General features: G+C 48.2%; 8 protein-coding genes, 2 long non-coding RNA genes and 1 other non-coding gene across 13 annotated transcripts in view; 7 read left to right on the forward strand and 4 right to left on the reverse strand.

Annotated features, from left to right (window-relative positions):
* LOC136188599 (uncharacterized) overlaps window positions 1-4,888 on the forward strand; it is a 38,283-nt gene extending 33,395 nt beyond the window's left edge. The window contains exons 16-25 of the mRNA XM_065976346.1: window positions 11-250; window positions 304-516; window positions 577-780; window positions 830-1,051; window positions 1,109-1,240; window positions 1,302-1,703; window positions 1,756-1,959; window positions 2,009-2,089; window positions 2,141-2,663; window positions 2,720-4,888. Coding sequence (XP_065832418.1) covers window positions 11-250; window positions 304-516; window positions 577-780; window positions 830-1,051; window positions 1,109-1,240; window positions 1,302-1,703; window positions 1,756-1,959; window positions 2,009-2,089; window positions 2,141-2,663; window positions 2,720-4,776 — 4,278 coding nt within the window. The 3' untranslated portion in view covers window positions 4,777-4,888. The remainder of the gene's footprint in view (window positions 1-10; window positions 251-303; window positions 517-576; window positions 781-829; window positions 1,052-1,108; window positions 1,241-1,301; window positions 1,704-1,755; window positions 1,960-2,008; window positions 2,090-2,140; window positions 2,664-2,719) is intronic.
* Window positions 4,889-5,026: 138 nt separating this feature from the next.
* LOC136188649 (programmed cell death protein 2-like) lies at window positions 5,027-6,949 on the forward strand. Its single transcript, XM_065976406.1, has 3 exons — window positions 5,027-6,558; window positions 6,611-6,724; window positions 6,775-6,949. The coding sequence occupies exons 1-3, from the start codon at window positions 5,779-5,781 to the stop codon at window positions 6,928-6,930; spliced, it is 1,050 nt and encodes a 349-aa protein (XP_065832478.1). The 5' UTR covers window positions 5,027-5,778; the 3' UTR covers window positions 6,931-6,949.
* LOC136188661 (tropomyosin-like) lies at window positions 5,120-5,712 on the reverse strand. Its single transcript, XM_065976416.1, has one exon. The coding sequence runs from the start codon at window positions 5,633-5,635 to the stop codon at window positions 5,255-5,257; it is 381 nt and encodes a 126-aa protein (XP_065832488.1). The 5' UTR covers window positions 5,636-5,712; the 3' UTR covers window positions 5,120-5,254.
* On the forward strand, window positions 6,926-7,574 carry LOC136188667 (splicing factor 3B subunit 5-like). The gene is made up of 5 exons (XM_065976428.1): window positions 6,926-6,989; window positions 7,040-7,076; window positions 7,131-7,176; window positions 7,228-7,351; window positions 7,453-7,574. Exons 1-5 carry the CDS (start codon window positions 6,984-6,986, stop codon window positions 7,501-7,503), a joined length of 264 nt encoding a protein of 87 aa, XP_065832500.1. The 5' UTR covers window positions 6,926-6,983; the 3' UTR covers window positions 7,504-7,574.
* Window positions 7,575-7,712: 138 nt separating this feature from the next.
* Window positions 7,713-9,970, forward strand: LOC136188630 (glycogen synthase kinase-3 beta-like). Its single transcript, XM_065976383.1, has 9 exons — window positions 7,713-7,995; window positions 8,067-8,260; window positions 8,461-8,544; window positions 8,611-8,721; window positions 8,771-8,901; window positions 8,977-9,083; window positions 9,140-9,333; window positions 9,398-9,584; window positions 9,656-9,970. Exons 1-9 carry the CDS (start codon window positions 7,905-7,907, stop codon window positions 9,772-9,774), a joined length of 1,218 nt encoding a protein of 405 aa, XP_065832455.1. The 5' UTR covers window positions 7,713-7,904; the 3' UTR covers window positions 9,775-9,970.
* A 264-nt stretch (window positions 9,971-10,234) lies between these two features.
* Trnav-aac (transfer RNA valine (anticodon AAC)) lies at window positions 10,235-10,308 on the reverse strand. The gene has a single exon. It is a non-coding gene; the product is annotated as a tRNA-Val (tRNA).
* LOC136188639 (RING finger protein 32-like) lies at window positions 10,298-11,570 on the forward strand. The gene is made up of 2 exons (XM_065976395.1): window positions 10,298-10,315; window positions 10,373-11,570. The coding sequence occupies exon 2, from the start codon at window positions 10,376-10,378 to the stop codon at window positions 11,498-11,500; it is 1,125 nt and encodes a 374-aa protein (XP_065832467.1). The 5' UTR covers window positions 10,298-10,315; window positions 10,373-10,375; the 3' UTR covers window positions 11,501-11,570.
* LOC136188606 (E3 ubiquitin-protein ligase TTC3-like) lies at window positions 11,539-22,509 on the forward strand. Of its 2 annotated transcripts, none has more exons than XM_065976358.1 (53): window positions 11,539-11,661; window positions 11,718-11,765; window positions 11,835-11,953; window positions 12,026-12,063; window positions 12,125-12,221; window positions 12,281-12,334; window positions 12,387-12,445; window positions 12,512-12,600; window positions 12,672-12,748; window positions 12,817-12,902; window positions 12,965-13,027; window positions 13,089-13,143; window positions 13,204-13,354; window positions 13,423-13,462; window positions 13,525-13,711; window positions 13,782-13,812; window positions 13,872-13,905; window positions 13,979-14,066; window positions 14,129-14,473; window positions 14,537-14,626; window positions 14,681-14,868; window positions 14,925-15,030; window positions 15,098-15,313; window positions 15,377-15,475; window positions 15,535-15,614; window positions 15,666-15,834; window positions 15,893-16,072; window positions 16,121-16,153; window positions 16,209-16,276; window positions 16,334-16,537; window positions 16,595-17,375; window positions 17,441-17,583; window positions 17,648-17,716; window positions 17,778-17,874; window positions 17,941-18,050; window positions 18,112-18,630; window positions 18,696-19,035; window positions 19,091-19,423; window positions 19,474-19,521; window positions 19,620-19,695; window positions 19,753-19,778; window positions 19,830-19,856; window positions 19,910-20,347; window positions 20,409-20,581; window positions 20,637-20,759; window positions 20,815-20,981; window positions 21,035-21,241; window positions 21,296-21,705; window positions 21,757-21,804; window positions 21,954-22,032; window positions 22,084-22,109; window positions 22,163-22,189; window positions 22,237-22,509. In XM_065976358.1, the coding sequence occupies exons 1-38, from the start codon at window positions 11,646-11,648 to the stop codon at window positions 19,178-19,180; spliced, it is 5,259 nt and encodes a 1,752-aa protein (XP_065832430.1). In that variant the 5' UTR covers window positions 11,539-11,645; the 3' UTR covers window positions 19,181-19,423; window positions 19,474-19,521; window positions 19,620-19,695; window positions 19,753-19,778; window positions 19,830-19,856; window positions 19,910-20,347; window positions 20,409-20,581; window positions 20,637-20,759; window positions 20,815-20,981; window positions 21,035-21,241; window positions 21,296-21,705; window positions 21,757-21,804; window positions 21,954-22,032; window positions 22,084-22,109; window positions 22,163-22,189; window positions 22,237-22,509. The 2 variants fall into 2 exon arrangements, with proteins under 2 accessions (XP_065832430.1, XP_065832435.1); XM_065976363.1 differs by having other exon boundaries at window positions 20,409-20,464.
* LOC136188687 (uncharacterized) lies at window positions 22,366-23,298 on the reverse strand. The gene is made up of 2 exons (XR_010670278.1): window positions 22,457-23,298; window positions 22,366-22,399 (listed from the first exon to the last, which is right to left on the reverse strand). It is a non-coding gene; the product is annotated as an uncharacterized lncRNA (long non-coding RNA).
* Window positions 22,534-26,517, forward strand: LOC136188620 (inner centromere protein-like). The gene is made up of 9 exons (XM_065976374.1): window positions 22,534-22,659; window positions 22,824-23,304; window positions 23,508-23,615; window positions 23,666-23,981; window positions 24,031-24,155; window positions 24,216-24,716; window positions 24,774-24,851; window positions 24,906-24,953; window positions 25,010-26,517. Exons 2-9 carry the CDS (start codon window positions 22,864-22,866, stop codon window positions 25,343-25,345), a joined length of 1,953 nt encoding a protein of 650 aa, XP_065832446.1. The 5' UTR covers window positions 22,534-22,659; window positions 22,824-22,863; the 3' UTR covers window positions 25,346-26,517.
* LOC136188681 (uncharacterized) lies at window positions 26,508-27,493 on the reverse strand. Of its 2 annotated transcripts, none has more exons than XR_010670276.1 (3): window positions 27,294-27,493; window positions 27,142-27,234; window positions 26,508-27,091 (listed from the first exon to the last, which is right to left on the reverse strand). It is a non-coding gene; the product is annotated as an uncharacterized lncRNA (long non-coding RNA). The 2 variants fall into 2 exon arrangements; XR_010670277.1 differs by having other exon boundaries at window positions 26,508-27,094.
* Between the last annotated feature and the right edge of the window lie 282 nt (window positions 27,494-27,775).

Below are 27,775 nucleotides of genomic sequence, written 5' to 3' on the forward strand. Positions count from 1 at the left end.
TCGTTCCCAGGACGAGCAGAAACAAACGGTCATCAACGACTTGTCCAAGGTGTTGGCCGAGAAGTTGACGGAGAAAAATTGGAGCGAAGACGATATGAAGAGAATCGTAGAGGATCACGATCAGTACATGGAAAATCAGCTGTCCGCGCTGAGCGACGAGAAGGGGCGTCATATGGCCGCGTTACGAGAGAAGCTAGCAAAGAGACGTATGGAAAAAGAGGCGTCGCTAAGAGCAACGCACGACGAACAAGTAAGGAGAAACTCTGCATTTTAATTATAGAATTATTCATAAATTATTTTTAGGCTAGGAGGGCTAATATGGCTCTGCCGGATCAAGCTGTGGATGCGAAGAACGTGGCGGCCGTCTCGGAGAGAGCGGTTCGTCTGCAAGAAATGATAACGAGTGCTTTGATGAACGACGAGAAGCGAGCTCTGTCCGTTGAAATGGCCGAGCAATCAGACGCTCAACTGGAAGAATTGGATAAACAGCTCAACGGAAACTTGGAAACTGCTGTGGTACGGGGAGAAAAAACAACGTGAAAGAAGATGTCGAGATTTGATCACTTTTTTCTTTAGAACGGTTTGGTGGACGAGGGATTGATTTCTGTAGAAGATAGGCTCAAGTTGATGGAGGATCATTCGCTTCAGCGTCGTTCTCTGACCGAGCAGTTCGAAGATCGTCGAAGCATGCAGGAACGTTTGTTGAAGACTCGCATGAGAGGGCGCAAGGCGAAAGCTATGAGACGACTAAAAGAGAAGCAAATGCACGAGAGAAAAGAGGTAGTTCGATTCGCGAGCGAATTTTAGCTTCTCTAACGAATTCATTTAGCTCGAAAAGCTTCTGGACGACAAGTCGGCTAAAGGAGAAATTACCGAACGTGAACGGAAACAGAGTTTGGATCAACTGGAGAGAGATCAGGCACGCGAACGCGAAGAGTTCGAGGCGGGCTCCGCTGCAGTCGAGGAAGAGCACGTGCAAAAATTGCGAGAAGAAGTCAACGATCAGTTTTCCGAAGCGCTGAAAAACAGCTCGAAAGACGTACTGAAGAAAGTAAGATAAAACATCGATATATCAAAGACAGACTAATTTATCGTGCTTACTAAAAAGGTCTCTGGGCTCCAGTCGTCGGCTGTTGACGATCGCAAGCAGAAGCAAATTCTACAAGAATTCGATAAGCAGGCCGAGAAGATCGACGAAGCGTTGGCGTCGGAGCGACTTCAACACGGATCCGAAGTCAAGGTACCGAGAGAAAAATGACTCTGAAGGTATATCTTGTACTATACGCTGTTTCTCACTATAGGCAAAATTGGAGAAGAGAAGACTTCAGAAACAAGAGGAAGCTCGTCGGCAAATCGAAGAAGAGGCGACGAAACGGATGGTTGTCGAACAGAGCAAACGGGCCGAGGCGTCAAGCGTCGATCCGACTCAAGTGATTGTACCTGACGTCATTGTGCCGCGACAGTCGTCGGAAGAGAAGGCTCTCGCAAAGCAGCAGGCGAGAGCGCAAGAGGCGATGACGACGCGCTTGGAAGAGGAAGAAATGGAGGTGAAGGATAAGTTGGATCGAGAAGCGAGGAAAGAGGAGGACGAACAGAAGAAGAGAATTGCGTCGAAAAAAGAACAGGCTCTGCACGAGAAAAGGCAGAAATTGGCCGCCGTCTTGGCAGCAAGAACGGATATAAATGACGAGGAAAGGAAACAGGTAAGAGATAGATATATGACGAGCGTCTTCGTATATAAAATCGTTGTCTTAGCTCGTGGAAATGCACCAGAAGGAGCTGGAAGAGTTGGAGCATCGTCTTGATAACGAAAAGTCGCGTCAAGAGATGGCGCTTCGCGACAAATTGGCCTTGCGAAAGCAGAAACGTTTGGACGAACACAGGCGCCGAAAAGAATTGGAATTGCAGAAGGAAATGAGAGAAATGGATAAAGAGATGAAAGACGTCAAAAGCAGACAGGTAAATGAAACGCGTTTTTTGCTGCATCAACTCCAAGTTTTTTCCTCAGGTAAAAGAAGCCGAAAAAGCAGCTATGATAACAGGCATTCAAGAGAACAGCGTCGAGGCAGCAGACATCGTCATTAAAAAGGTAAAAGACCTACGGTATAGGGAAAAATTTCAATAAACGATTTTCTCCTAGGTTCTAGCTCAACGCCATGCGAAAGAGCTGGAGGATTTGGAAGCCAGTTTTGCTCAAGAGAAAAAAGAAGCGATCGACGACGCGTTGGCTTCCCTCATGGACAATCACGATCGCGACCGAGACGAAATGCTTTCGAAGCATCAGCAGGCCATGCAAGATCTGATGGCCGACGCGGGCAAATTGCCTTCCGAGGAAGTGGAGGAAAAACGGCAGGAATTGATCAACACGCAGCAACTCGAGTTATCCGAACTCGAACAGAGTTACGCGCAGCAGAGAAAGCGACTCGAGCGCGGTAAGGCGACCGAATTGGCGATGAAACACGCGCAGGACAAGCTAGCGTTGAGGGAGAAACACTATCAGGAATTCATGACGGCGTTGAACGAATTGACGCCGGAAAATTCGATGAGTCGTCTGAGATCGATTGAACAGGCTCGTGCCGCCGCTGCCGAATTGGAAGCCGTCAAACGTCGACTCGACGAGCAGAGAAAGGAGAACGAGCAAAAGATAGAGGAAGAGAAACGAGGTATGTAAAATTGAATTAAAAAACAAGTGGTTTTTTATTTTTTTTCTTCTTTTCAGCGTTTGACGAGGAGCAGCAGCGTCGATTGGACGAGGAATTAGTCGCGTTCGAACGTCAGATGGAGGAGGAAGCGGATCGCGAGGAAGACAAGACGAAGAAGTCGCTTCAAGTACTCGAAAAGCGTCGGCACGAGATGGTGAAGAAGTCGCGCGAGAAGACGGCGGAGGAAGTGAAGCGTCTAGGCGAAGAGGGTGCATCGGACGAACAACTGAAAGTCCTCCAGCAAAAGCATCAGGAAGAGGTCAGCAAATTGACGAGTCGAATGGAAGCGGACAAACTACGAATGACGAGCGAACTGCGCGAGAAACTCGCCGCCAAGCGCGAGCAACGACGCAAGGCGAAACGCGAACAAGTCGAACTCGAAATGGCCGAAAGAAAACGCGAAATGGAAGCTCGAGAGGCGGAAGAACGCGAAAAAATGCAAGCAAACATCGCGAAAACGATTCAAGAGACGGTCGTCGAAGTAGCAGAGATGACGACAGCGGCAACAACGGTAACAGAAGAACCCCAACCGCCCGTCTTCGAACCAATTCCCATCGTCAGCGGAACGGACTTCGATCCGACGGGAGAGCCTCTTCAGATGGTTCAGCCGCTCAGCGAAGAACAAGTAGCGTCGCTACTCCTCGCATCGCCTCTCTATCACAAACTCGAATCGATCAAGTCTCTGGTGTTGAGCGGCGCGGCGAATCCGCGTCGCGACGCGCCAACGACGCCCGTCGCTCCCGGCGAAGGCTATCTCGACGAAAAGGACAAGGAATGGAAAGACGACAAGGAACTGATTCCGCTTCGCGTCGACAATTTGGACTCGCGCGCCTTCGTCGTCTACAAATTCGGTCAATTCGTCTGCGACATGCTCGCCGTTCACTGCCGTCACAAACCCGTCACGCTTCTGCTCGCCGAACGCGTTCCGGCGAACGCTCACTTTCCTCGAAACGCTTATCGAAATTCTTTTGCGTACGACAAGACGAGCGGAATTTTGTACGTGCGACGGCAACGCTTGGACAGCGTCGGCGAATTCGTCCTCGTTCTCGTCCACACGTTAGCTCACATGAAGATCAACGATTTCCGGGACGACGGCAATGCCGATTTCGTGCGCGAATTTCATCGCGGATTGTCCGTCTGCTGCGACGATATGTTTTTCGCTCGCTATCGTCGCTCGCAAGCGTTGAATAAGGCGCGAGAGGAGGGAGTCGATCCGGGCGCGAGTTTGCTCGACGGTCTCTACGGTCAAGCGCACACGGAAGCGGAGAAGTCGGACGTCGTCGAAGATCTTCTCGATTTGAAGTTGCTGCGCGGCACGATGAGCGACGGCGCTCATTTCGCGCCCGAGGTCCTGTTCAGTCGAATGGCGAAGTATTCGGGATTTTCGCAAAATGCCAAATTGCGCCAATACTTGGGTTTGGTCGAGGAGAAAATCGCCGCCTTTGGTACGGGCGCGAGTGCGTACGTCGAACGACGGCTGAACGAGATGGAGACGAAAGAGGGAAAGATGAGCGCCGTTGCCATGTCGGACGTTCGACCGGCGACGACGATGGGACGGCCGACGATGACGCGCGAGCGGAGCGGAAACGAGTTGTGGGGACGAGCGCGACGCAACGTCATGCACTCGTACGCTTCGGGAAAATTGGCGAATTTGGCTGAAGAGGTGAGCGGAAAGCAGAAGGACTTATACAAGCATTTTCTCGAGTTGCAAGCCAACGAGCTCGAGACCCGCGTCGATAATCTCGACATCGAGTACGCCGCTCAGGCGCGGGAGATCATCGAACTGTCGGACACGGTGAAGGGCATGGAGCAGGAGTTGTCGAGGCAGAACGATCGATTGAAGGCGGTCGACGAAAATTCGGAAGAGCACGGTCGTCAGGTCGGTCTGATTCGCGAGCTCACCGGACGTTTGACCAAAGCGAAGCACGGCATTGCCACCGTCGAGGCAAAGAAAGCCGGAACGTTGAAGCGAATGGAGGAATTCAAAGCTCAGCTCGAAACGAAACAACAAGCGTTGAAGCAGTATGTCGACAAAGAGCAGGCAAGCGAGAAATTTGAAGACTTGCTATCGTAAAAAGTAAAGAAACTGCGGCGATGATACTACTGTAGTGTATTTAGTGCTTTAGTAATAGAGTAAATGTACTACGTACAAACGTAAATAATATTATATTGTTTGTGGTTGCTCACGTGGTCTTTTTTCTCGCGGAACCGGAACGGTTTCGGGGACCGCAAAGGAATTTCGGGAAGCCTACTTACGTCGACCCCAGAGCATTCTTCGAATGACCATGTGCAAACGCAGCCGGCTCCTCCCCCCCTCAACACGAGCAAATCGGCGCCGAACGCATACGCCCACCCAAAGTAACGACCCTCCGGCGTCGTCGCGCCACGCCGGGCGACGAACGTAGACTCAGAACAACGAGAGAGAAACACGAAAGAATAAAGAAAAACGAAAACAGCCAAGAGAACAAAAGACAAAAAAAGAGAAAAACGCACACAACTGTCTTTGTCCCAAAGTACGAGATCGAGCGATCCCCGCGCGCTACTACGACGTACTAACTAAGCTCGCTCAAAGCGTCGTCTAATTCCTGTTGAAGCTCGTCGCGTTTCTTTTTCTCTTCGCGAACGTCGTCTTCGAGCTGATCGATCTCGGTTTCGAGCTGTTCGCATAGGGCCTCGTTCTCCGTCGCGCGCGTCTTCGAATCGACGAGCGCTTTTTCGAGTCGCTCGCGTTTCTCTTCGTTCTGCGACTCCGTCTTGTCGAGTTCCTCTTCGCGTAGTCTTATTTTGCGTTCGAGATCGCTCTTTTTCTCCTCGAGTTTGTGCGCTTCGTCTTCCAATTCTTTGCGACGCTTTTTCACCTCTTCGAGTTCGTCGCGCGCATTATCCCCTCGATCGCGCAATTCGTTGATCTTTCCTTTAAGTTTTGACGCCATGTTTCGGCTACTAGGACTTCGACAGACGAGTGGATAGAGAACAGTGAGCCGGATCGCGGCAGGATAAATGGCAACTATGCGTTTGCCCGGATACGCTGCCCTTGGTGTGGAAAGTGTCAAATTTCGCTAACGCGCTTTAGAGCATGGATCTCGGCTTCGTCGAAAAGCCGGAAAGTCGGTGCACTCTACGCAGCCCGTTCTTTCCCAGCAAAGTAGGCGGTTTTCCTGCGTGGCTCGATCTCTCCCAACTTCCATCTTCCGATGAGACCTCCTGCGGGGTGTGCCGCTGCCCGACCGTCTTTCTCCTTCAAATATACGCGCCGGACGACAGCAACGAAGCGACCTTTCATCGCACGATTTACATATTCTGCTGCAGGAACCCCGCCTGCCACAGAAGAAACGAAAACCGATGCTACAACGTCTTTCGCTGTCAATTACCCAAAGCCAACCCGTTCTACAGCGAAGAGCCCCCAAAGGAGGACTCGAAGCAATCTGTTGGGGTCGATTTGCCGGGATTAGCTGCTTTATGTTGGGTGTGCGGCTCTTCGGGACCAAAGAGCTGTGGAAAGTGCAGACAGGCCCGGTATTGTAGCAAAGAGCATCAGTTGATGCATTGGAAGAATGGACACAAGGGCGAGTGTTCTTCTGGTCGTGTGCCGCAGCAGCAGCAGCACGATTTTTACGATTCTTCCGTCGTTCCTTCGTTTCTTTTTCCGGAGTCGTTGATCGTCATCGAAGAAGAGGAAGAGCATAATGATGATCCAGCGAAAACGGATGAGGAGCGGATGGCTGACTATAGGGCTTACGTGCGTGAAAAATCCGAAGGTGTGTTAGATGACGATCAATTGGAAGACTTCGAAACGAGCCAAAAGGATAAGGTCTTTATGAAATTTAAGAAAAAGATCAAGAAAGAACCAGAGCAGGTATACAAATAATAAAAGGAAATTTAGCCTATAATTTTTCTGCTTTATTTAGGTTGTAAGGTATCAACGAAACGGAGAGATCCTGTGGGCATCTAGTGAACATGTTCCCAATGAAGTGGACATACCTCGTTGCCAATGTGGTTCAGAACGATTATTTGAATTTCAGGTTTGGAAATCAATTGATTTGATTTTTTTGATTTTAGTTTTGTGAGATAGATCATGCCTCAGCTATTGAATTATCTCGAGGTGGATTCTTTGTCCGAGTCAACTATAGACTGGGGTACATTAGTTGTGTACACGTGCGGCAAGAACTGTAGCGAGGGAGATCCGTATCACAAGGAATTTATTTGGAAGCAGGACTTTTCTTCATGAATTAATACCATTTATCCGATCACGTGAATCTTTGTACGGGGTCTCGCTTCAAGATGGCGGTAGGCCTTCTCGCTTTTTCGCCGTCTGAGACGTGTATTCTGACCTTTAGGCGGAGCGGTATAACATACACAGTCAATTGGAACACTGTAAGCTCAGCTGCGCTTATTTTAAAAACCCGACTTTATCCCTACTTTCCACAGTACAATCGAAATACGTTGGAACGGGCCACTCGGACACAACTAGATAGTACGAGATGCACTATAGACGGTGCAGTAGACTCTGAAAATCGTTTTCTAGCGAATGGACAGTAAATCATCATCGCGACAGCCTCGCTTCGTACATCGGCCACGACAACCTTCTAAGTCACATTTCGGTAGCGGAAAACGAATCCAAAGCACGCGTACGATTCAATCTACTTCAGGTAAAGATTAATAGACACACCCCCGTGACCCGCTTAGAAGTGACGGGCTTTTTGTTGTCTACGTCAACGTGCACTCACTCTATCTCGTTTCTTTGCGATAGAAAATGCTCCAGCCGTGTGGTCCACCGCCAGAAAAACGAGAAGACTATTAATTGATTTTAGAACTTAGTGTAGTCGTGTGTTCGCGCCCTATAATTGTGCTAAGAGACGGGAAGTCAACGAAGGAGTGGTCTCGCCGACCGGCCCGTCGACTCGTGCACGTGCGTTTGTAGTGCCGTCGAATCCGTACGCGAAAAAAAGAGGAAGCGACGGCGCTTTTACGGGTATAGCCTAGTGCGCATGCGCGTAGTCACGTCGGCCATTTTTACGAACGAAACCAGTCGCGACTGGCACCGATAAAAGGCCAATCGAAGGCGAATTTAGTCGTGTCCTTGCGAGAAATTACCGTCGATGCGGTCGCGTCGCACCTGAGATCAAAAAACGCCGAGATAATCGAGAAGAGGCCCGTCGCCATTGAAAAGAGAGGGGGACAAGCGAAAATCCCGTACGAGCAATGGCGAGTCGACGACCGAGAACGACGTCGTTCGCCGACCAACAGAATCAGGATTCGCGCGGGCCGTCGGTCGGCGGAATGCGCGTCAGCCGTGAGTCGCGCGGGGAGAGGGGGGGCCCCCTTAGGAAAACGAGTACACCCCGTTCCCTTTTTCGCGCGCAGACGCGAAAGACGGCGGCAAAATAACGACGGTCGTCGCGACGACCGGATCGCTGCCCGATCGAAGTCAGGAGATATCCTACGTCGATTCGAACGTGATCGGGAAGGGATCGTTCGGCGTCGTCTATCAGGCGAAAATGATGCCGAGCGGCGAAACGGTCGCTATCAAAAAGGTCATGCAGGACAAACGATTTAAGGTGAGGGAAGTGCTATTGACCTTTGTGTTTTGTGTTTCTTGTAGGAGGCGTTTCATGTTTTGTCTTACATAGTACCCCCCTTATACTATAGACTAGGCTAGGTTAGGTTTTCATTGAGAGACTATTCTCACAAGTGGCCTCTTTGTGATATGCTAAACTTTAGAGGCACTTGATGTATTTGATTTTTTTTCTTTTCTTAGCACCGCGAGTTGCAGATCATGCGTCAGCTAGAGCATTGCAATATCGTTCGTCTGCGCTACTTCTTCTTCTCCAGCGGAGACAAGGCAAGCATTCGCTTTCCTTTCGCCGGACGTTTTGTGTTTGTATTAGCGCTTCCCTTCTTTTCGTAGCGCGATGAAGTGTACCTGAACCTCGTCTTGGAGTTCGTGCCGGAAACCGTTCACCGCGTCTCGCGGCATTACAGCAAATCCAAACAGATCATCCCACTTATCTACATCAAGGTACCATCACTCCCACCGAGTTAGGGCCTCTATGACAGCGTTTCCTTAGCTGTACATGTATCAACTGTTTCGTTCTCTCGCCTACATTCACTCCCACGGAATCTGTCATCGAGACATCAAGCCGCAGAATCTTCTTCTCGATCCGGAATCGGCCATACTGAAACTGTGCGACTTTGGCAGGTGAGCGCCTTTCCTACGGTTTCGCCGTCCTTATTCGGCTTCTCATTGTGTCCAAAAACGTTTTCTCCCACCCAGTGCCAAGGTACTGACGCGAGGCGAACCCAACGTCTCCTACATCTGCTCGCGATACTACAGAGCACCCGAGCTAATATTTGGCGCCACTGATTACACCTCAGACATAGGTACAAAGGCTCGAGCTAGTAATAGATCCTATATATTTTTTCCTTTCCTTTCTAAGATGTATGGTCGGCTGGTTGTGTGCTAGCCGAGCTGCTGCTCGGTCAGCCGATTTTTCCGGGCAACAGCGGCGTCGATCAGCTCGTCGAAATCATCAAAATTCTCGGCACGCCGACGAGGGAACAAATTCGCGAAATGAATCCCAATTACACCGATTTTAAATTTCCCCAAGTGAAAGCCCATCCCTGGCACAAGGTAAGGTTTTCTTCCTGAGCGATTTCTTTTGTTTTTTTTTTGAGTACCGTTTTTGATTTCGAAGGTATTTCGTCCGCGGATTCCCGCCGAGGCCATCTCGCTCGTCAGCCAACTGCTCGAGTACATTCCCTCGAAGCGGCTGAATCCCTTGGAAGCTTGCGCTCACGCCTTCTTCGGCGAGCTTCGAGAGCCGGGCGTTCGATTACCGAGCGGACGCGACCTTCCTCAGCTCTTTAACTTTTCTCGTCAAGGTAAAAAATGGGAGCATGCACGCTATTGGATTATCGTATATGGGGGGAATGGTGTTTTTTTTTCTTTGTAGAACTGAGCTTAAAACCGTCTCTGGCTGCTGTTCTTATTCCCCCTCACCTGTCATCAGCAGACGGCGGTCTCGGTGCGCGTGCATCCAATTCCGTTTCCGCTCACGCCGCCCCGCCGTGAGCGAGCGATCTTCGCGGGAAGAGGGAAGAGGGAAGAAGAAAGAAGTCAGGTGACTCCAATGATTATTTTTCAGTTTAATAGAATGCGTATGAATGCCCCTCAGTGTACATACGCCTACAGTGTGCATTGTGGCCTGTTTTTATGAGTCTAGCGTAGCTGTATTAGTCGGTGTTGTGTAGCCTTTAATTTTCCTTGATTCGTCTCTCGAGTGACGTCGGAATAGTATTGTAGTCCATTTCTCAACGTTTTGCGTCGTCGTTCTTTGAGGAATAGTCTATTTCTCAACGTTTTACGTCGTTCTTTGATGGTGGAACTGATGGTGGACACAGATAGAGCGCGCGCTAATTAGCGCAGAATTCGATTCAAGCAGCACCAGCAAAACTTGGTAATTAAAATTAAACGAGACGAATTTGAGCATGCTTTAGTGAAAAAGAAAAAAGAAAAAAAGAAAGAAAAAATGTGATTCCGCCCGGGCTCGAACCGGGGACCTTCTGCGTGTTAGGCAGATGCCATAACCAACTAGACTACGGAATCCTCGCATGTAAGGAGTGCTTTATTTACGCTCTATATAGCTGCAGTTCAGTGTAAGTCTTCACAGGAAATGCACAGAAAGAAAAAGGAAGAAACTCGGGCTTTTGTCACCGTGCCTGCTGTCGGAAATAGAGACCCGACGGCTTGGAATGCCGTTGCCTTTCAAAGCCAACTCTCGAAAAACTTTTCTCTAAATCTTGGCCGCTTTCCCGTCCGCAATCAACGTCGCCTGGCGTCAAAACCCTCCAGAGACAAAGACGAAAAGTCCAAGAAAGGCCTGCGTGCAAATAATCGCCCCTCTCATCCTGAAGGAGAAGAATACGTTGTCGGCGCCCCACTGCCTCCTCCTACTCTAGCCCAGAAACTCGGTCTCGAACAGCAGCCTCGTTCTTTACTAACAGAACCGGAATGGGCCGAAATTAAGCACAAATCGAATCGGCGAAACGACTCTCAATTTCCTTGTTCAATATGCCAAGACCGGTTCGGTCCTCAGGAGCAACTCCTTCTCTCGTGCTCGCACGTTTTCCATCGCGTCTGTCTCGAAGCGTTCGAGAGATTTTCGGGCCAGACAAAGTGTCCCATCTGTCGCGAGACGAACTACGAAAAGCGCGTTGTGTACGAAGGCGCGAGATATCACAGAACATATTCTGCAATCCTCATACAAAGTCAATGGCGTGGCTACAGAGCGAGGAAATGGTACAGCGAGTTACGAAAACGCGTTCCCCCGCAGGATCGACGACTTCGACTCAAATACTACGAGGCAAAGTTGAGCCAATTGACTAATGATTTGGTTACATCCGTCGAAAACTCTGACGCCTATTCCCGTCACTTGACTCACGAAGCGGATCGTTTGCTATGGAACAGTAAGAAAGTGTTCGAAGAGTTTGATTTAGTAGCTGCAAGTCGGGACGCAGCAGCAGCAGCAGCAGCATCCCACTCATCGTCGTCATCTGTGGATCAGATGTGGGTTGAAGCGGAAAAGAAAGCTTTAGAAAGAGGTTCCACCAATTGTCCTATTTGTTTGAGCGTCTGTTGTGCTGGTCGAAAGAAGGTGGCCTTGCTGACGTGCAGCCACGTGTTTCACGTGGCGTGCATCAGTGCTTTTGAGAAGTTCAACGACAGTGATAAAATGGGCATAGGCATGATTTGTCCGGTCTGCCGCTCTTCGTACAGACGAACGCTTTGGACAATATAGTGGATCAATAGTATTTTCTGTGTAACGCGCATGCCCTGTTTATCTCGAGTTTTCTCGAACTTTCTCTCTTGCACACAAGCCTACGCGGGAGCTTACGCACCCTAGCAGCGAGCAACCGTCGTTCGGAGCTCAAGAAACGAGCAAAATGTTCTCTCTAGAAGGTGAGTGTCTCAAATAGACGAAGCCAAAGCAAATGCGAGAATGAGAACGATTCCAGGATACGTGACCGACGAAGAGGAGCGCGGAGCCGAAGGGCGAGGAAGCTGTAAGTTCGAAATCGAAACGCAACGAAATTGAAAAAAAAACACGCGTCCCCTTCTCCAAAAAAAAAAAGACGAATTGGCGAGGGACTTCTTCATATTCGAAAAGCCGCGTCGCGATCGTTTGCTTCACGTGGCAAAAATCAACGTCGTCTCGCCTCTGCTCTTCAATAAGATAACATACACGGAAAAGGTTTTTGAGCAGGAGATTTCGAAGCCGTACGAAGTCAATGGGCACCTCTCTCTTTTTTTTTCGATTTTTCAGTGGATGGTTCTTGCAAACGAAGTCTTTACGGATTTGAGGTGAGAAAGGGTTTGTCGAGAGTTTTTTGCACCCTTGACTACTTGTGTGTCTATTTCTTAGGGAAGTGCAATACACCGACGCATTCAAACCGAAACATTTTGAAACGGTCGGCGATGTCGAAAAAGTTTTTGATCTATTTAAAACGAAACTGGACGAGGTAGAAGCGAGAAAAAGTTTCCCCCCGTTCAATCTCGATGTGAATATTTGGCTCCACAGGAGAACGTAAATTTTTTGGGTGACGTCTTTGGCAGTATGAATACCATCGGACGCGTATGTACTAACCGGTTTTCCTCTCTCTTGAAACTTTAACTTTCTATTGTAGGAATCTAAACCTAAAACGATTTTTCAAAAAGTGTGGAAAAATGACGTCATCATGAAATGGTGCGCCGAAACTCCTCGAACCTTTCAAAAAACGATTCAAAAACTTTTTTGCGTGCGCGCGTGCAGGGCTCACACTGTAAAATCGAGGCAAAGGGGAAAGGATAAGAGATCTCTTCGTCACTGCGTAATTATCGTGGTGCTGGTTATGAAGCAAGGCAAGGCGAAGCGCACGGAGACACATTGCCTCTATATTATCACCTCTCTCTCTCTTTTTTTCTTTTTCTAGTGAATTTTGTTTTTAAGAAGCTGCTCAATCATAGAGAAGAATATGTTCTCGAACCGACGTGCAGTAGTGAAGCCAAGGCAAGTGGCGTACCTTTTATTGTTTATTTATTTATTTATTTATTTACTTACTTTCTCTTTTTTTTTAGTGGCACAGGGATGAAGCCGAATCTGAATTTCAGAAACGCAACTACGAGAAAGCTTTTCGGCTACTCTTGACTGGACTACGAAGAAGGTGAGTACTACAGTGTCATTTTTTTCTATGACAGATCTGTCAATTTCTCTGTTCTTTTCTAGTCCGTATTGTGCAGAACTGTATTGCGCTAGAGGTCGTTGCTATCACAAACTTGACAAATTTAGGTAACTTTGGTGGTGGACAAATCAATGAGTGAGGTACCCTTGCATTTTCTTCATTTCTCAGGAATTCTTTGTCTGATGGAAGACGGAGCATCTTCCTAAAGCCACACTGGGACGAGGTCGAAACCATTTGAAATTTGACGTTGCGCACTTTTTTTATGGCTCTGTGCGTGTGTTAGGGCCAATTCTGCTACATCCTATCTCTCATTGAACTCAAGCGTTACCACCAAGCGAAAGACGCGCATGATCAAGCTGTTCGACTTTGCGGTTCGAGTCAACTTCTCGACGATCTGCGCAAGGAATTGGATCAGGCGTTGGGCAGTGAAACGAGTATTCATAAGGAGATAAATATTTATGTGCGATTGATTATTATCTCTTTTTTTCTCTCGCGCGCGAAGACGCCGGTCAATCGTCGACGAACTCGCTTTCGGAGAAAGAGTACGCCATCTTTTCTTTCCATCTCTCCAAATTGGAAGGGGGGGAAAAAATCTTTGATTTAGTCTTCCGGCTGATCTTCCTTATTTGGTGTCGAGCAATTCGTCGGAAGACGAGAGGGAGAGCGGGTTCCACGACAGAAAGAAGAGCGACGAAGGAGGAGGAGGAGAAAAACGGAAACAACCGGAAGATTTGGACACCGACGATTCTCTTCCCGACTTGGTCAATAGTTCCGACGAAGGCGTAGACGGGGTAAATAAATAAATAAATAAATACAAGCAGATGCGAGAAAAATTAAAAAAATTAAAATACAATTTTTTAGATGCCTGCTTTGGTGACTGATGAATCAGAAGGTACTGTTAAGAATACAAAACGAATTGGGTTGCGCGCAAAATCTTGTTTTTTTTCATAGACAGTGACATGGGAATAAGAGTCGTTGAGATCATGTACGAAGGAACGAGGGAGCTGTTGTTATTCCGGTCGGTGTAAGGGTTTTTTTCTTTTTTTTTCTGGCTGCAGGAAGAAAAATCAATACAAATATGCGGTGATGTCGTCGTCTTTCAATCCTGCCAATTATACCGCTCCTCCCACAAAATATCCGTCTGACGTATAAAGACTTTTATTTTTATGATGATACGACGTATTTCACGTTTCTCTCCTTTCCTCAAGGATGAAACGGTGAGCCAAGAAATGACGAAATCGGACGATTCAAAGAAAGACGAGAAGCCGCCGCCGCCACTGTCGTCTCGCGATCAGAAACGCCAAGAAGACTTTGAGGAGTCGCGCGAGCGAATGGAGTCGCTCACAAAAGGTCCGAAAAAGTCGAAACGATGCAAAGCCGCCAAAGGAGAAGTCGTCGCCAGCGACGACGCGTCTACGCCCACCGTCAAGAACGACGACGAAGAAAAGAGCGAGAGCAAAGCGACTGGATCGACGGACGTCGACGAAACGATTCCGGCCGAAGACGCTGAGACGAAGACCAAAGCCCTTGAATTCGAACGACTGAAGCAAAACGTGAATAATTGTTTCGGAAAAAGAAAACGTCGACTATAACTAGTTCATCATTATTATTATTAGGCTTCTTTGAACTTTACGAGGGAGAACTTCAAAGAAGCTAAGGCACTTTTGAGACGTGTTATGGAGAAATTGTCGACTGATGAGGGGGAGGTATAATGGGCTACGATGAGGTTAATAATCCATCATGTTTTAGCTCTCTTCTAGATCAGTGATACTGAACACGGTCTTTTGCTTTACGGACTCGGAGTGTCTTTACTGCGAACGCCCGGTTCGTCGGCAAGCGACGTCAAAGAAGCGATTGCTATTCTCGAAAAGACGGTGAAAACGATCGGAAAGGAATTCGTTCCCTCTTTGCGCGCTGCTCTTACCGAAGGATATTTAAAGGAGTACAGGTTCGCAATGAAAAAAAAAGGAGACTTTCTATTTTTTCTAATTCTGTGTACGGCAGATTTTCTGACGCTCTGCACGAAGCTAGAGCCGCTCTGGAGATGTTACCAGATCAAGAGGCGTTTTGTTGGCCAGAAGTGACCGTACCAATTAATAAAGAACTTGAGGTAATCGTATGCTGATTAGTGGAAATTGCCTCAAGAAGCCTTGTTTTTTTTCTCTCTTTCTCTCTAGGAACGACTTCAGGGTTTTATTGCTGCTGCATTGCATCCTCCCAAGTGGGACGCCTACGATCATTCCGTCGATTATGAAGGCCAACGGGAAATCTATTTCGCCGATCCCGATTTCAAGGGCTTTTTTCGCGTTTTGTGCAGCGAGGGATGTCGCGTTGAATATCTGCCGTCGAACTGGAAGAAAGTCAAGGCGGAAAGGAACATTTCGGCAGATAAAGTATGATAGATAGTCTAGAAAGAGGAGGAGTATGATAACTAGAGTAATCTCAATATATTTCAGCATTTCCTTCAGCAAAGCTGTTTGACTCCCGATTGCAGTGGCGAGATTACATTGGTAGAGAAATATGATCAGGATTCGACGGGTGACCCAGTGAAGCAGGTAGAATATCATCTCCCAGTTTCTTAGAAGTGAAGTCAGGACTTTTTTTCTTCTTAAAGTATCGTGCAGACGTCAAGAAAGAAACGGACGACGGAAAGGCTTCGGCCAGAGGGGGAAGCGGCAAGCAGCAACAGCAGAAGTCGATTTTAGAAATTAGATATTTTATCTGCGTGTCACTTTGCTGTCTTAGAATGATGATGGAAAGGAAAATGGCCGGAGCGGCGGCGCTACGACAGAAACGCGAAAAGGAGAAGGAAAAGGAAAAGGAAAGGGATTCGGAAAGGGAAAAAGAAAAACCCGTCGCGTCGGTTCCCGCAAGGGAAGAAGTCGCTACGAAAGAAGACCCAAAAGCAGAAGAAGTAAAAATTGAAAAACAGATGGCGCCGACCGACCATTATATATATCCTTTCCACGTAGTTCGATAACGCTTCCGTTAGCGGTGGCGACGACAGAAGCGAATACCACTCATTGACGCCCGATGGAACGGGAGAGGAAGCGTCTGTAGGAAAGCCTTCTCCTTCTCGCAACGACCAACCTGAAACGCGCCACTCGCCCAGTTTTGTCGTGCTGAAAAAAGACGAAAGCGATGCCGTTTCGGTAAGTAAAGAACGACGCCACCGACGCGTTTTCATTTTATGTTCTTAGCGAAAGGGTCACAAGAGAAAGAAACGACCAAAGGTGCAGAAGAGTGACTCGACTATGAACTCATATATGATATCGGTTTGCGGTTTAGGTTGTTCAGCGTTTGGAGGGATTTTTTGGCTCTCGGGGGCGACAAGAAGCTAGCGACACCGCAGAAAAGTATTTAGTGTTTCGTACATTATTTTATGTCGCGACGAATCTTCTTTTCTTTTCTAGGTCGGACAAATCGTCGTCGGTAGCTAGAACACTTTCAATAGATTCGCAAAATCCTTTCGCTGTGCCGCCTCAGCTGAAAGATCACGTTCGGGCCATGGATGCTGGCCTCAACGTTTCGGATTTGCCGCGACCACGGCTTCCTAGCTCAGAGGCAAAGGCGCAGAATATCGAGGAAACAGAAGTGGACGAAAGCGGGGTTCTATCGTAAGACTAGCGCCGGCTCGCTTCGTCGCGAATCCTCGATCTTTTTTTTTTCTCTAGCTTATTTGTGGAAATTTTGCGTCATCACGGACCGATGGAAGTCTCCGATCAAAGAATCCAAGACGTCTTCGCTCTATTACCCGATAACGTTCACACGTTCGTGAAAAACGCCGGCGGCCTTTACAAATTCCTTCAACGGTGGCCAGAAATTCGAACAGACGGCAAGCGTCTGAGTCTAATCGAAGACGACGACGTCGCCGCCGCCGACGACGACGAAGACGACAACGAGGATGCGAGACCAGAACGACGACAAGCGAAACAGAAATCGACGACGACAGAAAATCCGAAAGTCGATGACGACGACGACGACGACGACGGACTTCCGTACGTGCCGGCAATGTCCGATGCGTATTCGCCGTGGGTAACGACTTCGGATGTGTCGTCGGAGAGATCGTTTTGGCCGGCGAGCCATCTGTCGTCTTCGTCGGTGGCGATCGACGGCGGACGCGAGGGGGAGAAAGTGTCGAAATTTATGTCGTTTTTTGACTTGACCGTCGGCGGCGGCGGAAGTGGCGGCGATAATGCGAAAGCGACTCTTTCGTCGTCTGCCGTGCAGACGGACGGGGGAGTCGTCGAGAGTCGAGCCGTGCAGACGAACGACAATTTCGTCGTTCGCGTCGAGGAAATGGAGAAGGAGTTGAAGAAATTGGAAAAGGAGAAGAAAGAGCTCGCTTTCAAATTGGACGAGAGTCAGGATAAGATCGTCAAGTTGCGGAAGAAAATGCAAGTCGACGCCGAAGCGTTTCAGGAGAGAGTCGCCGCTCAAGTCGAAGCGGCGAAGGTTTGAAAACGAATATTTTGAAACGAGTTTTTTTTTCTTGTACAGTATCGCGTTCTCTCTCGTAGAAACCTTTGCTGCGCACGATCGCAGATCAAGACACTCGATGGGAGACGGAAGTGAGACGAAACGGGCAGGAGAAGCGAAGCCGTCTTGAGGTGATGAAACAGTTGAAAGCGAAGGTGCGAGACTTGGAAGATGAAGAGAGAAAGTTAGTATACCTACTACTTATTTCTTTTAATTACTGCATAAGCCATTTGGGGTTTTTTTTCTAGAGCTAATCGTGCGCGAAAGGAAATGGAGTCTTCGATATCTCGTTTGAGAGAGGAATCTCAGGAGCACAAGTGCGAATCGACTGTGCGATTATTATTATTATTGTGGTGAATTTCTCGTTTTTTTTCTTAGACTGAATTTAGAGATCGAAATGTCGCGATTCCAGCACAGAGAAAAGGATTTGCAGGCGACGGCGCGTCACAATACGCGACGAGCCGAGAAAGCAGAAGTACGAATATTCGCCGAAAAAAAAAGAAAAAGTCGTAGGACCCCTAAAATTTTCTTCTTTCTTCAGGTTCAAGTCCTCGAACTGCAACGAGAAAAGGTCATCACGCTTCTCGAACTAAGCAAACGAGACGCCGAAGTGGCAATGATTCACATGACGAGCGCCCTAAAGTCAAGCAGGTACGACATACATATATCCTAAATATTCGCAACGCGATTGATTGATTGATTTGACCGTTAGTACCGCCGTTGGCGCTCAGGAAACGCTCGCCGAATGGCAGAGCTATCTCGTCAGTCTCGCGCGGGTCATCGAGGACCATAAACTCGCTTTCGAAGACCAAATTCAGTCGGTGCAGAACGGACGAGAAATGAATAGCTTGACTCCCATCAATATCGTCATTCCCATGCGTCCCACGCTTACGACTGCACGACTTCAACAGCCGCAGCCGCAGCAGCCGGTTGCTCAGTCTCAACAGCATTCGCAACCGCCGCCCGCAGTGCCAGCACCGGCGCAAACCCACGCGCAGGCGAGCTCCGCGCAACAGTCGGCTCCTCCGTCGCAATCAGCGGCTCCTTCGACGCAAACCGCGCAGAATGCTCAGCAACGATCGGAGCCTTCTCAACCGGCGAACGGCGGCGCTAGAGGCGCCGTGGGGGGTCCTCCGAGTGGGACGAGTGCCAGTGCTGCCAAACCTGCTAAGTTGAACAGTTACGAAAAGATAATGAGCAAACTGGGGACACTGTTTCCGACGCTCTCGAGGTGCGAGACGCGACGTTAGAAAACAATATACTCTTCGATTCGTTGTTTTTTTTCTTCTTCTTTAGGCCGGATCTTGCCGAGTGCGTGAAGATCGTTCGAATGGAAAATCACAATTCGTTGTCTGGCTTGCAGTTGGACGACATCGTTTGTCGAGTGACGGACACGGTGTTGAGTCGCTTTCAAAGCAAACTTCCACCGGCTATTGTCGCGACTCTTCGACAGCAGCAGCAGCAGAGACGTCGACAGCCGCCGCACCCGCACCACCATTCTTCCGCTAAGCCGTCGCGAAGTTCAACGAGAGGAAGTGCCGGATACGACGACGAGGAAATGTGCGTTATATGCCACGAAGCGATGTCGTCGACGAATCGTGTCATGCTACAGTGTGGCCACAGGTTTCATATTGGGGTAAGAATATAAGATTATATATTTCTATTATAAGTGGGGCTCGCTTTCTTGCTAGTGTATACGCAAGTGGCTGACGGAACAGAGCACGTGCCCCACGTGCCGCGTTCATTCTCTTCTGCCCGACGAATATCCGAGTTTGAAGTGATTCTGCTTGATACTGATGTACAATTGCAGAGCTGTGATTTGTTTGTTGCGTTATTCTCCCTCCCCCGAATTTTCGTGAGTATAATTACCTAGTTGGCACGCCAATGATTGCTCTACGTTCGTATCCGGGTAACGTACGCTAGAAATGGACGACGACTGGAAAGATCCGTTTTCCACTCCTCCTTCTTCTTCTTCGCCAAAACCGGAACAGGCGCCGATCTACCCAGAAGAATCGTCGTTTAAGGTACGAATTCGACGGCGTTCGAAGCTCGTTGACGATTCTGTGACCTCCAGAAATTTGGAATACCCATTTTCTTTTGCCTGGTCGTCATCATAGTTCTGGTAAGTGGCAGGGTAACCGTACACAGGTGCAATAAACACAAACTCGTGTTTATTCAACGTCTCTCGTGAAGTTGCATCACAATGCCTGTTGCCTTTAGATTTCAGTCATTTATACTCTGGTTATTGGTATCAAAGACCTCCCTGTTTTGATTCTAACGACTGTCAATATAATCAGTAGGTCAAACAAAAATTTTTCGTCGTTTTTCGTCAATCGCGTATTTTTACAAATAGTTAGCGGCGCCATTTGCTTGGTGGTCGTAAGTTTTAATTATGTATCAAAAAATTTCTTTATATGGCGTTTTTTTCAGGTGCTGTGGTACAGAAACGATGCTCTGGTAATACACTGCAGCAATTTCCTACAACGTTGACTCGTTTCTTTCCTACGCAGAAAGAAAACAAACTCTGGTATCTTCTCGTCCTCGGAGTCCTCATCATTTTTCAATGCGTGGTAACTGATATCTTTGTTGGTGGACATCCGCGTTCAAAGCCAGTAATTGTTTCACCCACTGATCGGCCACCCACTCATGGGCCACCCACTCATGGGCCTCCCACTGAAGTGGCTCCAATAAGTTTGATTCCACCGACAATTGGGACGAAATAGGGGAGAGCGTAAACGGTAGAACTTGCAATAAAACTTCGTTGAGCATGTTCCTAAAAACTGTCAAAAAAAATTGCTTCCTAAGAGCAAGCCGCCCTTTACTATTAGTAGACAATGCACCTAAGAACAACCGCCACCTCGCTGGCGCCACATGACATCTGGTAAACAGCTTTTGCGCAGCCGCGTGCGAGACGCGTGAAGTCGTTTGTTCGCCGTGACAACCTGAAAGTCGGCTTGAAATTGAAAATGCTACGTTCAATCGTATACCCGTGGTACATCGTTTTTCTAGGTCGGCTTCGAGGCTTTCCAAGTCGACTTGTTTGATTTTTGACGAGTCTTCCATTGGTAAACAGCCCTCTAATTGAGTAGTTAGTTGTACATGCGTAGCGGGCTAATTGGTCTTGCGCTCGATCGGGGCCCAGTCGCGCTCTTATAGAACGCTTTCCACGCTCTCTCCCCTCAGTGAGTCGATCATTCGTTTCTCGTGGGCGCGTTATCGATTTCGTCCGCTCTGCAGACCTCGTTTGTCTGGCCACGTCTGCAAACGACTTCGATACAGAAAACGACGCGACGATCGTCTGCAAGTACGTACGTTTACAGGGTATAATGTTCAGAAGGCGTCTACAAGAGACAGAAAGATGTAAGTCTTGGACTTGACGGATAAGCTAAGGCACGATGGTCTGGACATTTTATAGGACTGTCATTCCCATGACAATGACGACGAATCACTCAGCTAACCGCCTAGCTGACGAGAACGGCTATGTCACTGTGACGGCTACGGTACCGAGCGAAGAATCAGGCGTGTACGACGAAGTCGACGCTTCTGCGGCAAAAAAGCGACCTTTGTCCGAAAATGAGGACGGTAATGAAACATGATAGTCTTCTCGAAACCCGGTCTCATTGGGCTATTTCAAGATTATGATGACTCGTTGTGCGCGGCAGTAAACGCACAGGCCATACTTTTCAAACACAAGTCAAACTCTTCCGAACCGGACATGTGGCCGCAATGACATCGTTTCGACGTCGTCGTTACCGGATACGCAAGCGGCTGTCACGAGTACGTCGCAAACTGATTGTGTTTCAAGAACATGCCTTGATGGCACTGACGACGAGAAAGACGAAGTCGGCCGCGACGTTTCTCGCACCTCAAAAGAATTTATCATTTTTTTTTGCTAGGGTTCTTCTGATGCTGATGCGAAATTGGAGGAAGGAGTAAATGGGGCAATCGCGCTTTTTGTGCAAGACGATCAAGTGGATGGGGAAGTTATTCCTTCCGAAAAGGTTTATCTAGTCAACCCTCCGCCGCCTCCGCCGTCACATCAGTCGAAGCCACCTCAGGTCGATACTACTTGCGAAGATTCGTGACAGGCATGCAAGAGCACAAAATTTGCGTTAGCTAGTAGAACCTGTCTAGTATGCACGCGCAGGTTTTTGCTGTCTAAGCGTGCACGTGCTACGCGATTTCGTTTGAAGCGCTCACGTGGAACGAGCATTGCGTACGTTACGGTCACAAGATGGCAGCTCCTCCAACGCCTCCAGCGACAGGAGGCCCTGCGCCGATCTACCAAAAGGAGTCGCGAGGAAAAGTAGTTTTGCACGCGACTAGAGTCTGCTTGTGACGCATTCATCTTTCGCAGACGGTGGGAATCCGACTATACTTGATCGCGGTTATCATCACCGTTCTGGTAAGTGGGTGGAGTCATAAGTGCCAAGAGCATGGATACTGCACTACATTAGAGTCTGAGCTTAATTTAGTTCGAAAATCGTGCTAAAATGTAGTCGGCCTTACCATAGACCACAGCACCTCTGGGTGAATACTGCACCATTCATTTAGAGTGCCATGATTTATTCATTGGTTGTTGCTATAAAAGATGGAATTCCCATTCTATTTCTGTCGACTTTTAACATGCTACGTAAGTAGACTCTGTCTCGTCCTTTTCTTCTCTATATTTGTGAATTTTTAGTAAGTGGAATGACTGGGCTAGTGGTCGTAAGTTTGTCTGTGTGAAGAAGTTGGTGTATGATAAATAATTGCTGATTTAGGTTTGGTGGTACAAAAAGGAACAACTGGTATAGAGAGATAAGTAAAAAATATCTATTATGAATTTAATTAATAGAATGAAGACAAATTGTGGTACCTGTTGCTGCTCGGACTCCTCATCATTTTTCAGTGCGTGACAGCCGACATTTTTGTCGGACATGCTCAGCAAAAGGTCCTGTCGCCAACTGACGGTCCGCCTGCCGAGATAGAACCAATACGTTTGCTCAAACCAACAATTACTACAACGAAAAAACCATAAAACGGTAACATGTGACAAGGACTTCAATTGCGTTTACGTTTGTTATGAAATCGATTGAATGCAAATAAATAAAATGCTTTTCGTGGTTAACATTTTTTGTACGGGCACTCGTGACGTCACTCCAAAGTAAGGACACAGTGATAGTAGAGCTGCGTCCGATTCTCGTGCTTCAACGAAGCTGCCTGTAACCTCGATGCACAGCACGCCTCCTCTTTCAGCGAACAGCGGCCTCTAGCCAAGGTAATTCACTTCCGCCTTCTCGAAACCTGCGTAAGAGCAAGACCGTCGTCTCGCCGCGGGGCCGCGAAACGAGCGAAACGCGAGAACCCTACGCGCGCCTCCCCCCCCCCAGCTCAGCTTTCGATCCCATCAAAAGCGTCCTCTACTCCCGCTCTTTCTCCCAGCACCTCGAGCGGCCCCCCCGCGCGCGCAATCCCGCGCGCGATGTCAAAGAACGGAGACAAAACGCGACGCGACGACGCCGACGACGCCGACGCCGTCGCCGCACTCGTTCCCCGATCGATGTCCCGACCATTGTCATCACCGAACGTCGTCGGCGAGCGCGACGTCTCGCTCGGCGTCGTCACGACGTCGAATTCGGGGGAAGTCGAACGCGACGGCGGTTACGCGAGAACGCGTCGTTCGACGCCGGAGACGATGCTCGCCGCGCTCGTGTTGCTTCTCGATGTCTTCTTGTCGCACGCCAACGTCGACGAACGACGGAGAATGTCGGAGAAAGCGTTTCGAAGCGATCCGTCGATCCGTTTTCCCGAATCGGAGAAGGCGGACGACGAGCGGGAGAGCGATTTCGCGTCGATGCGTCCGAGATCGAAGACTCTGGATCGATGCGAAACCGTCGACGATCGCGAAATCGGCGTCGTGAAGGTATGCGCGTATGAATGACGCGTACTGTACTCCCCTTTTGTTTGTTTTCCCTTTGTATTATAGAGAGGTGTCTGTTTGTATAATTTAAAAAAAGCCGGCTCTCTATTGTATTTTAAATATTTAGTACGTTTGTTTAGATCCTCTTACTCGCAATTTAGTTCTTTTCATGACAAGTCGATAGACGTATTTCTCATTTTTTATAGAAACCGTCTCTTTCCAATTGTTCTCTGGAAGATAGAGGAGAAGCATCGGCATTGGGAAAGTCGAGCGCTCGCTGTCCCCACTGTTCAAAGTCGTCGTCATTAGCACAAGTAAAATATTATATACTGTATGTATAAATTTTATTATTTTATTTTATTAGGCGATTGTCATTGAGAATCTCAACGACAGGCTCAAGGCGCTTCAAGAACGAGAAGCGCAACTCGTTGAAGAGCTCGACTCCTATCGCTACGGTTTCAACGGCGCCATGGCAATGCTGGCGTCCTTTCTCGACGACTTCGTCGTATTCTGTCTAAAATTGTCGCACAAGGAACCCGTTTTCTCAGCGCTTTCTAAACTGAAGGCGAGCATCGAAACGCTTCCGGAGTACTTCAGACGATACATGAGCGGCGGAATTGACGTCGCTTTCGACAAAGAGGCGCAAGACGCGCTAATAGACGACGACGAAGAAGAAGAAGGTTAGTTTTTTTTAATTGTATTGTATTTTTAATTGTAATTGATTTTCAGTGACACCTGAAAATGAAACTGTCGAGCAAGTTCGAACGAGACTGGCGCGCATGCGAGCGTCGAAGAAAAAATTCACGGATAAATCGAATCGAAAGATTGTCGAATCGCTGCGAAAAGCAAAGCAGGTAGTGTCCCTCCCCAAGAACCCATCTCTCTCTATATATATATATAATCCTTGGTTCTAGTGTCAGCTCAAGTTGTCCGACTGCGAGAAGAAGCTCGAGAAATGCAAATGCGAACGACGTCTCGCCGAGGACAACTTCAAGTGGAGAATCGGTCGACTGCGAACCGAGCTTCGCGAACATCGATCCGTTCTCGGTCCCGATAGCGATTGCAATCGTCGCGTCGCCGAGTCGATGCGCTCGCTCGTCGAGTATCTCAACGAAAAGCGACGCGAGGCGGAGGCGAAGTGCCACGAAGCCCTGTCGGCGTTGGAGAGCCTTCAAGGGAGCGGGGAAGACGACGATTCGAAGCGACTGAAAGAGGAAGCGATTCGACTCGCCGACGAGAGAGCGATCGCTTTGAAGGACGTGGAGAGACTGACAGTCGAGAGAGATCACCTGAGAAGTAGTTTGAGTGAGGCTAAGCGGACCGCCGACGAGATGTCGGCTGAATTGGCTAGAGAGAAGATATTGCGAGAGCAGCTGCAAGAGGATGCGAAACGAGCCGAGTTCGTCCGAATCAGGGTTAGATAATCGATTCAACGTAGTTTGTTTTTTTTGATGGGGTCTTATTGTGTGCAGTGCTTGCAGCAAGAAAGTCGCGCGGCGCAACTTGAGAACGAAAACGCCGAGCTAAAAGCCCGACTGGAAGAATTCAAGGTATATAATAGGCTTCGTTTTTTTTGTCTCAACGCGTCACCCTTCTCTCCTCAGAATCGACCACCCTCCCTCCCTGTTGGCAGATCAGCGCCAGTCTCTGAAGTAACTAACACCTTACTTAATCTCCTATGCAAAGATATAGCGTCTTTATCTTCTAGGAGCGAGAAGGCGAGTGGGCATTTGAACGGTCTGAGCGTCCCTATCTTTCGCGTTCGACAAGGAGATCGTTGTCGCCCGGAAAGAGGCACAACGGCGTCGACGGTGAGTCGGTCACTGGAAATGGGAGCATTTCCGGGAATGTGCGAGTTGTCACCTCGCGAAAACCGACGCCCGGCAGTATACTGGGGGATTTTTCAAAGGCTGACGGCCCTGGCAATTTGGTTGGCGGCCTGGCCTGTTGCAAATGTGATACAAAGTTTGCTATTAGCGACATAGCCAGTTACGAAGTTCACATTCGCGATTGTTATAAAGTTGCCTTGAATTCGACATCATAGTTGCTTATTTAATTAGGATGGGTAATAATAATAAATAATAATAACTTGTACAGGTTAGCTAACTTAACTGTTTTATGCCGTTATATGCCGCTGTTGTTCTTGGCGTTGTTTTTTGGTTTATCTAAGAGACCAATTTCTTCACACATACTGGACGCGGGGATACGGGCTTTGATCATGTGATTTATAATCTTTTGTCGTTGTCGGGTCTATTCCGTCGTCGAACCGTGCATTCTACGCCTAGAGGAGTTAGCATTGTCAGTGCATCGGATTGGAGAGGTAAACTGAAGTCGGGGTCCTTTTTGGGAACTTGGTCCTTTTCGACAAACGGAAGAGACAATGCAAGCGCTTCGTACGCTATTTGCTTTTAAAATGCATTAAGAAACATTCTAATGTTCTTTCGTCGTTGCAAAGTCACAGTTAGACGACGCTTCGTTGTATCGCATCGAAAAAAATCGAGCGCGGAGGTTTAGAAGGCGTGTGAAAAGCGTTTTATCACCAAATATGATGGTGTCGGCTCCTCACTTCAAAATTTTGGGCTGTCATAAATGTTCGCTAGTGCTGAGGTGGGTAACCGGAAGTGACGAAGAGGTAGACCGCGGTCCCAACGTCCTCAGCACGACGGGTCGGTCCATCTGCCGGACTGCGGGGATTTGCATCTTAATTCTATAGATGCAGTCTCCTAAACTGCTTGTATGCCTCCTGGATCACGAGGCCATAACGTCTAAACTGTCCCGCTCCTGGGTAGGCTTACATCAACTGCTGAAGCGGTTGTGCGGCCACAAGAAGGAAAACTGCCCACTTACACGGTGTGTATCTCCAAACGAGGCTACAGTACTATCTATATTGGTAGTCTCCCTTGGAGAATGACGCCTACAGCAAAAATACGCCTGTTTGCCTATTGATTTTTATGAACAGCAGCAGGCAGACATGCAAGAGAGATGGCAAAACAAACACTGAAGAATGCAAAGAGTCTGGTATGGTAGATTTCTTCTCTTTTTCTGTTCACATTGTTTTTCTTTAGGAGAGTGTCCTGGGCATGACGCTATAAACTGCTCCGGGGTCCTGAGCAGGACCCCGTCACAAAAAACTGCTCCTTCGGGGTCCTGGGCAAGACCCCGTCAACAAAAACTGCCCGCGCAAAAAGAGGGAGAAGGCTGTTCGTTTTTTTGCTTTTATTGAAATAAAATTTCTGTACCATACCTTTTACTCCATGGCGGCAGCAGCGCACGCAGGGTGCACCACTCCGCCGGTGCCCTAACTAACTAACCTAAACTAACCTATATCTACCTATCTACCGCGCGTCAGGGAGGCAAGGCGTGCAAGTCATGTTATGTGCCTACTACATATGCACCATATGCCATGCATCATATGCCATGCATCTGGGAGTACTACAAAAAGTTCTTGCTTCAGCTCCACCTCTCTTCCGCTCAGAAATACTCTCGTCTGAGCTCAAAACAGCCGTTGTCTCTTTGCTATTGTTTCTTTTCTTATCTGAAAAAGACAAGCCACCCCCATCCTAGTGCTACAAAATGTTTTACAGGGTCTCTGCAACGAATGGGTCCTCTATAGTAAGCCACAGTGCAATCACGTGTACGTTAGGGCCTAAGACAAATCTGGCCCACGTCTCTTAGTTTGAAAAACGCGTTGGTAATGGTTACCGCTCGGCAAGAAATACGTCAATGCGCAGGCAGCTCAGCGGCAAGCCTACGTCATTTGTGGCAGCACCTCAAAGCTGGTCGGCATTTCCTGCTAAAATAATTTAGTGCAAACATGGATCTAGCATTCATCATTATTACGTCTCCACTATAAACGGTGCTTTTAGAAGAGTCCCCCATCGATCTTCCCTGCCAGTGTTCGCGATCCAAGAAGGTACTGTATACGAAAGTTACCTTACAACATAGATAAAGCAAAAAATTATTGGCTAAATTTCCCTTTGTTATTTGTATACCTGCTCTGTTCTTATTCTTAATTAAATTTCATAAAGACCTTATCCTTTTAGCTTGTTTCAAATTCTTCCAATTGATTGTCATCTAACACACCTTCGGATTTTTCACGCACGTAAGCCCTATACATATATGTAGTCAGCCATCCGTTCCTCATCCGTTTTTGCGGGGTTATTCTTATCCTCTTCCTCTTCTTCGATGACAATCAGCAATTCCGGAAAAAGAAACGAAGGAACGACGGAAGAATCGCTAAATCGCGCTGCCGCTGCACACGACCAGAAGAACATTCGCCTTGTGTCCATTCTTCCAATGCATCAACTGATGCTCTTTGCTTGCACTTGCCACAGCTCTTTGGTCCCGAGGAGCCGCACACCCAACATAGAGTAGATAATCCCGCCCCAACAGATTGCTTCGAGTCCTCCTTTGGGGGCTCTTCGCTGTAGAACGGGTTGGCTTTGGGTAATTGACAGCGAAAGACGTTCTAGCA

The sequence above is a fragment of the Oscarella lobularis genome, chromosome 1 (assembly GCF_947507565.1).
Source record: "Oscarella lobularis chromosome 1, ooOscLobu1.1, whole genome shotgun sequence".
Taxonomy (NCBI): domain Eukaryota; kingdom Metazoa; phylum Porifera; class Homoscleromorpha; order Homosclerophorida; family Oscarellidae; genus Oscarella; species Oscarella lobularis.

Bases quoted from the DNA above. Each gene is read 5' to 3' on its own strand.
- LOC136188661 (XM_065976416.1), bottom strand. From the start codon at position 5,635: ATGGCGTCAAAACTTAAAGGAAAGATCAACGAATTGCGCGATCGAGGG.
- LOC136188649 (XM_065976406.1), top strand. From the start codon at position 5,779: ATGGATCTCGGCTTCGTCGAAAAGCCGGAAAGTCGGTGCACTCTACGC. The intron at 6,559-6,610 runs GTATACAAATAA...TGCTTTATTTAG, and splicing joins TCAAGAAAGAACCAGAGCAG to GTTGTAAGGTATCAACGAAA. The intron at 6,725-6,774 runs GTTTGGAAATCA...TTTGTGAGATAG, and splicing joins AACGATTATTTGAATTTCAG to ATCATGCCTCAGCTATTGAA.
- LOC136188667 (XM_065976428.1), top strand. The intron at 7,077-7,130 runs GTAAGCTCAGCT...TACTTTCCACAG, and splicing joins ACACAGTCAATTGGAACACT to TACAATCGAAATACGTTGGA. The intron at 7,352-7,452 runs GTAAAGATTAAT...TCTTTGCGATAG, and splicing joins TACGATTCAATCTACTTCAG to AAAATGCTCCAGCCGTGTGG.
- LOC136188630 (XM_065976383.1), top strand. From the start codon at position 7,905: ATGGCGAGTCGACGACCGAGAACGACGTCGTTCGCCGACCAACAGAAT. The intron at 8,545-8,610 runs GCAAGCATTCGC...TTCTTTTCGTAG, and splicing joins TCTTCTCCAGCGGAGACAAG to CGCGATGAAGTGTACCTGAA. The intron at 9,334-9,397 runs GTAAGGTTTTCT...TTGATTTCGAAG, and splicing joins AAGCCCATCCCTGGCACAAG to GTATTTCGTCCGCGGATTCC.
- LOC136188639 (XM_065976395.1), top strand. From the start codon at position 10,376: ATGCACAGAAAGAAAAAGGAAGAAACTCGGGCTTTTGTCACCGTGCCT.
- LOC136188606 (XM_065976358.1), top strand. The intron at 13,712-13,781 runs GTAAATAAATAA...ACAATTTTTTAG, and splicing joins CCGACGAAGGCGTAGACGGG to ATGCCTGCTTTGGTGACTGA. The intron at 17,717-17,777 runs GTGCGAATCGAC...TTTTTTTCTTAG, and splicing joins GAGGAATCTCAGGAGCACAA to ACTGAATTTAGAGATCGAAA.
- LOC136188620 (XM_065976374.1), top strand. From the start codon at position 22,864: ATGTCAAAGAACGGAGACAAAACGCGACGCGACGACGCCGACGACGCC. The intron at 24,717-24,773 runs GTTAGATAATCG...TATTGTGTGCAG, and splicing joins CCGAGTTCGTCCGAATCAGG to TGCTTGCAGCAAGAAAGTCG. The intron at 24,954-25,009 runs GTAACTAACACC...TTTATCTTCTAG, and splicing joins GATCAGCGCCAGTCTCTGAA to GAGCGAGAAGGCGAGTGGGC.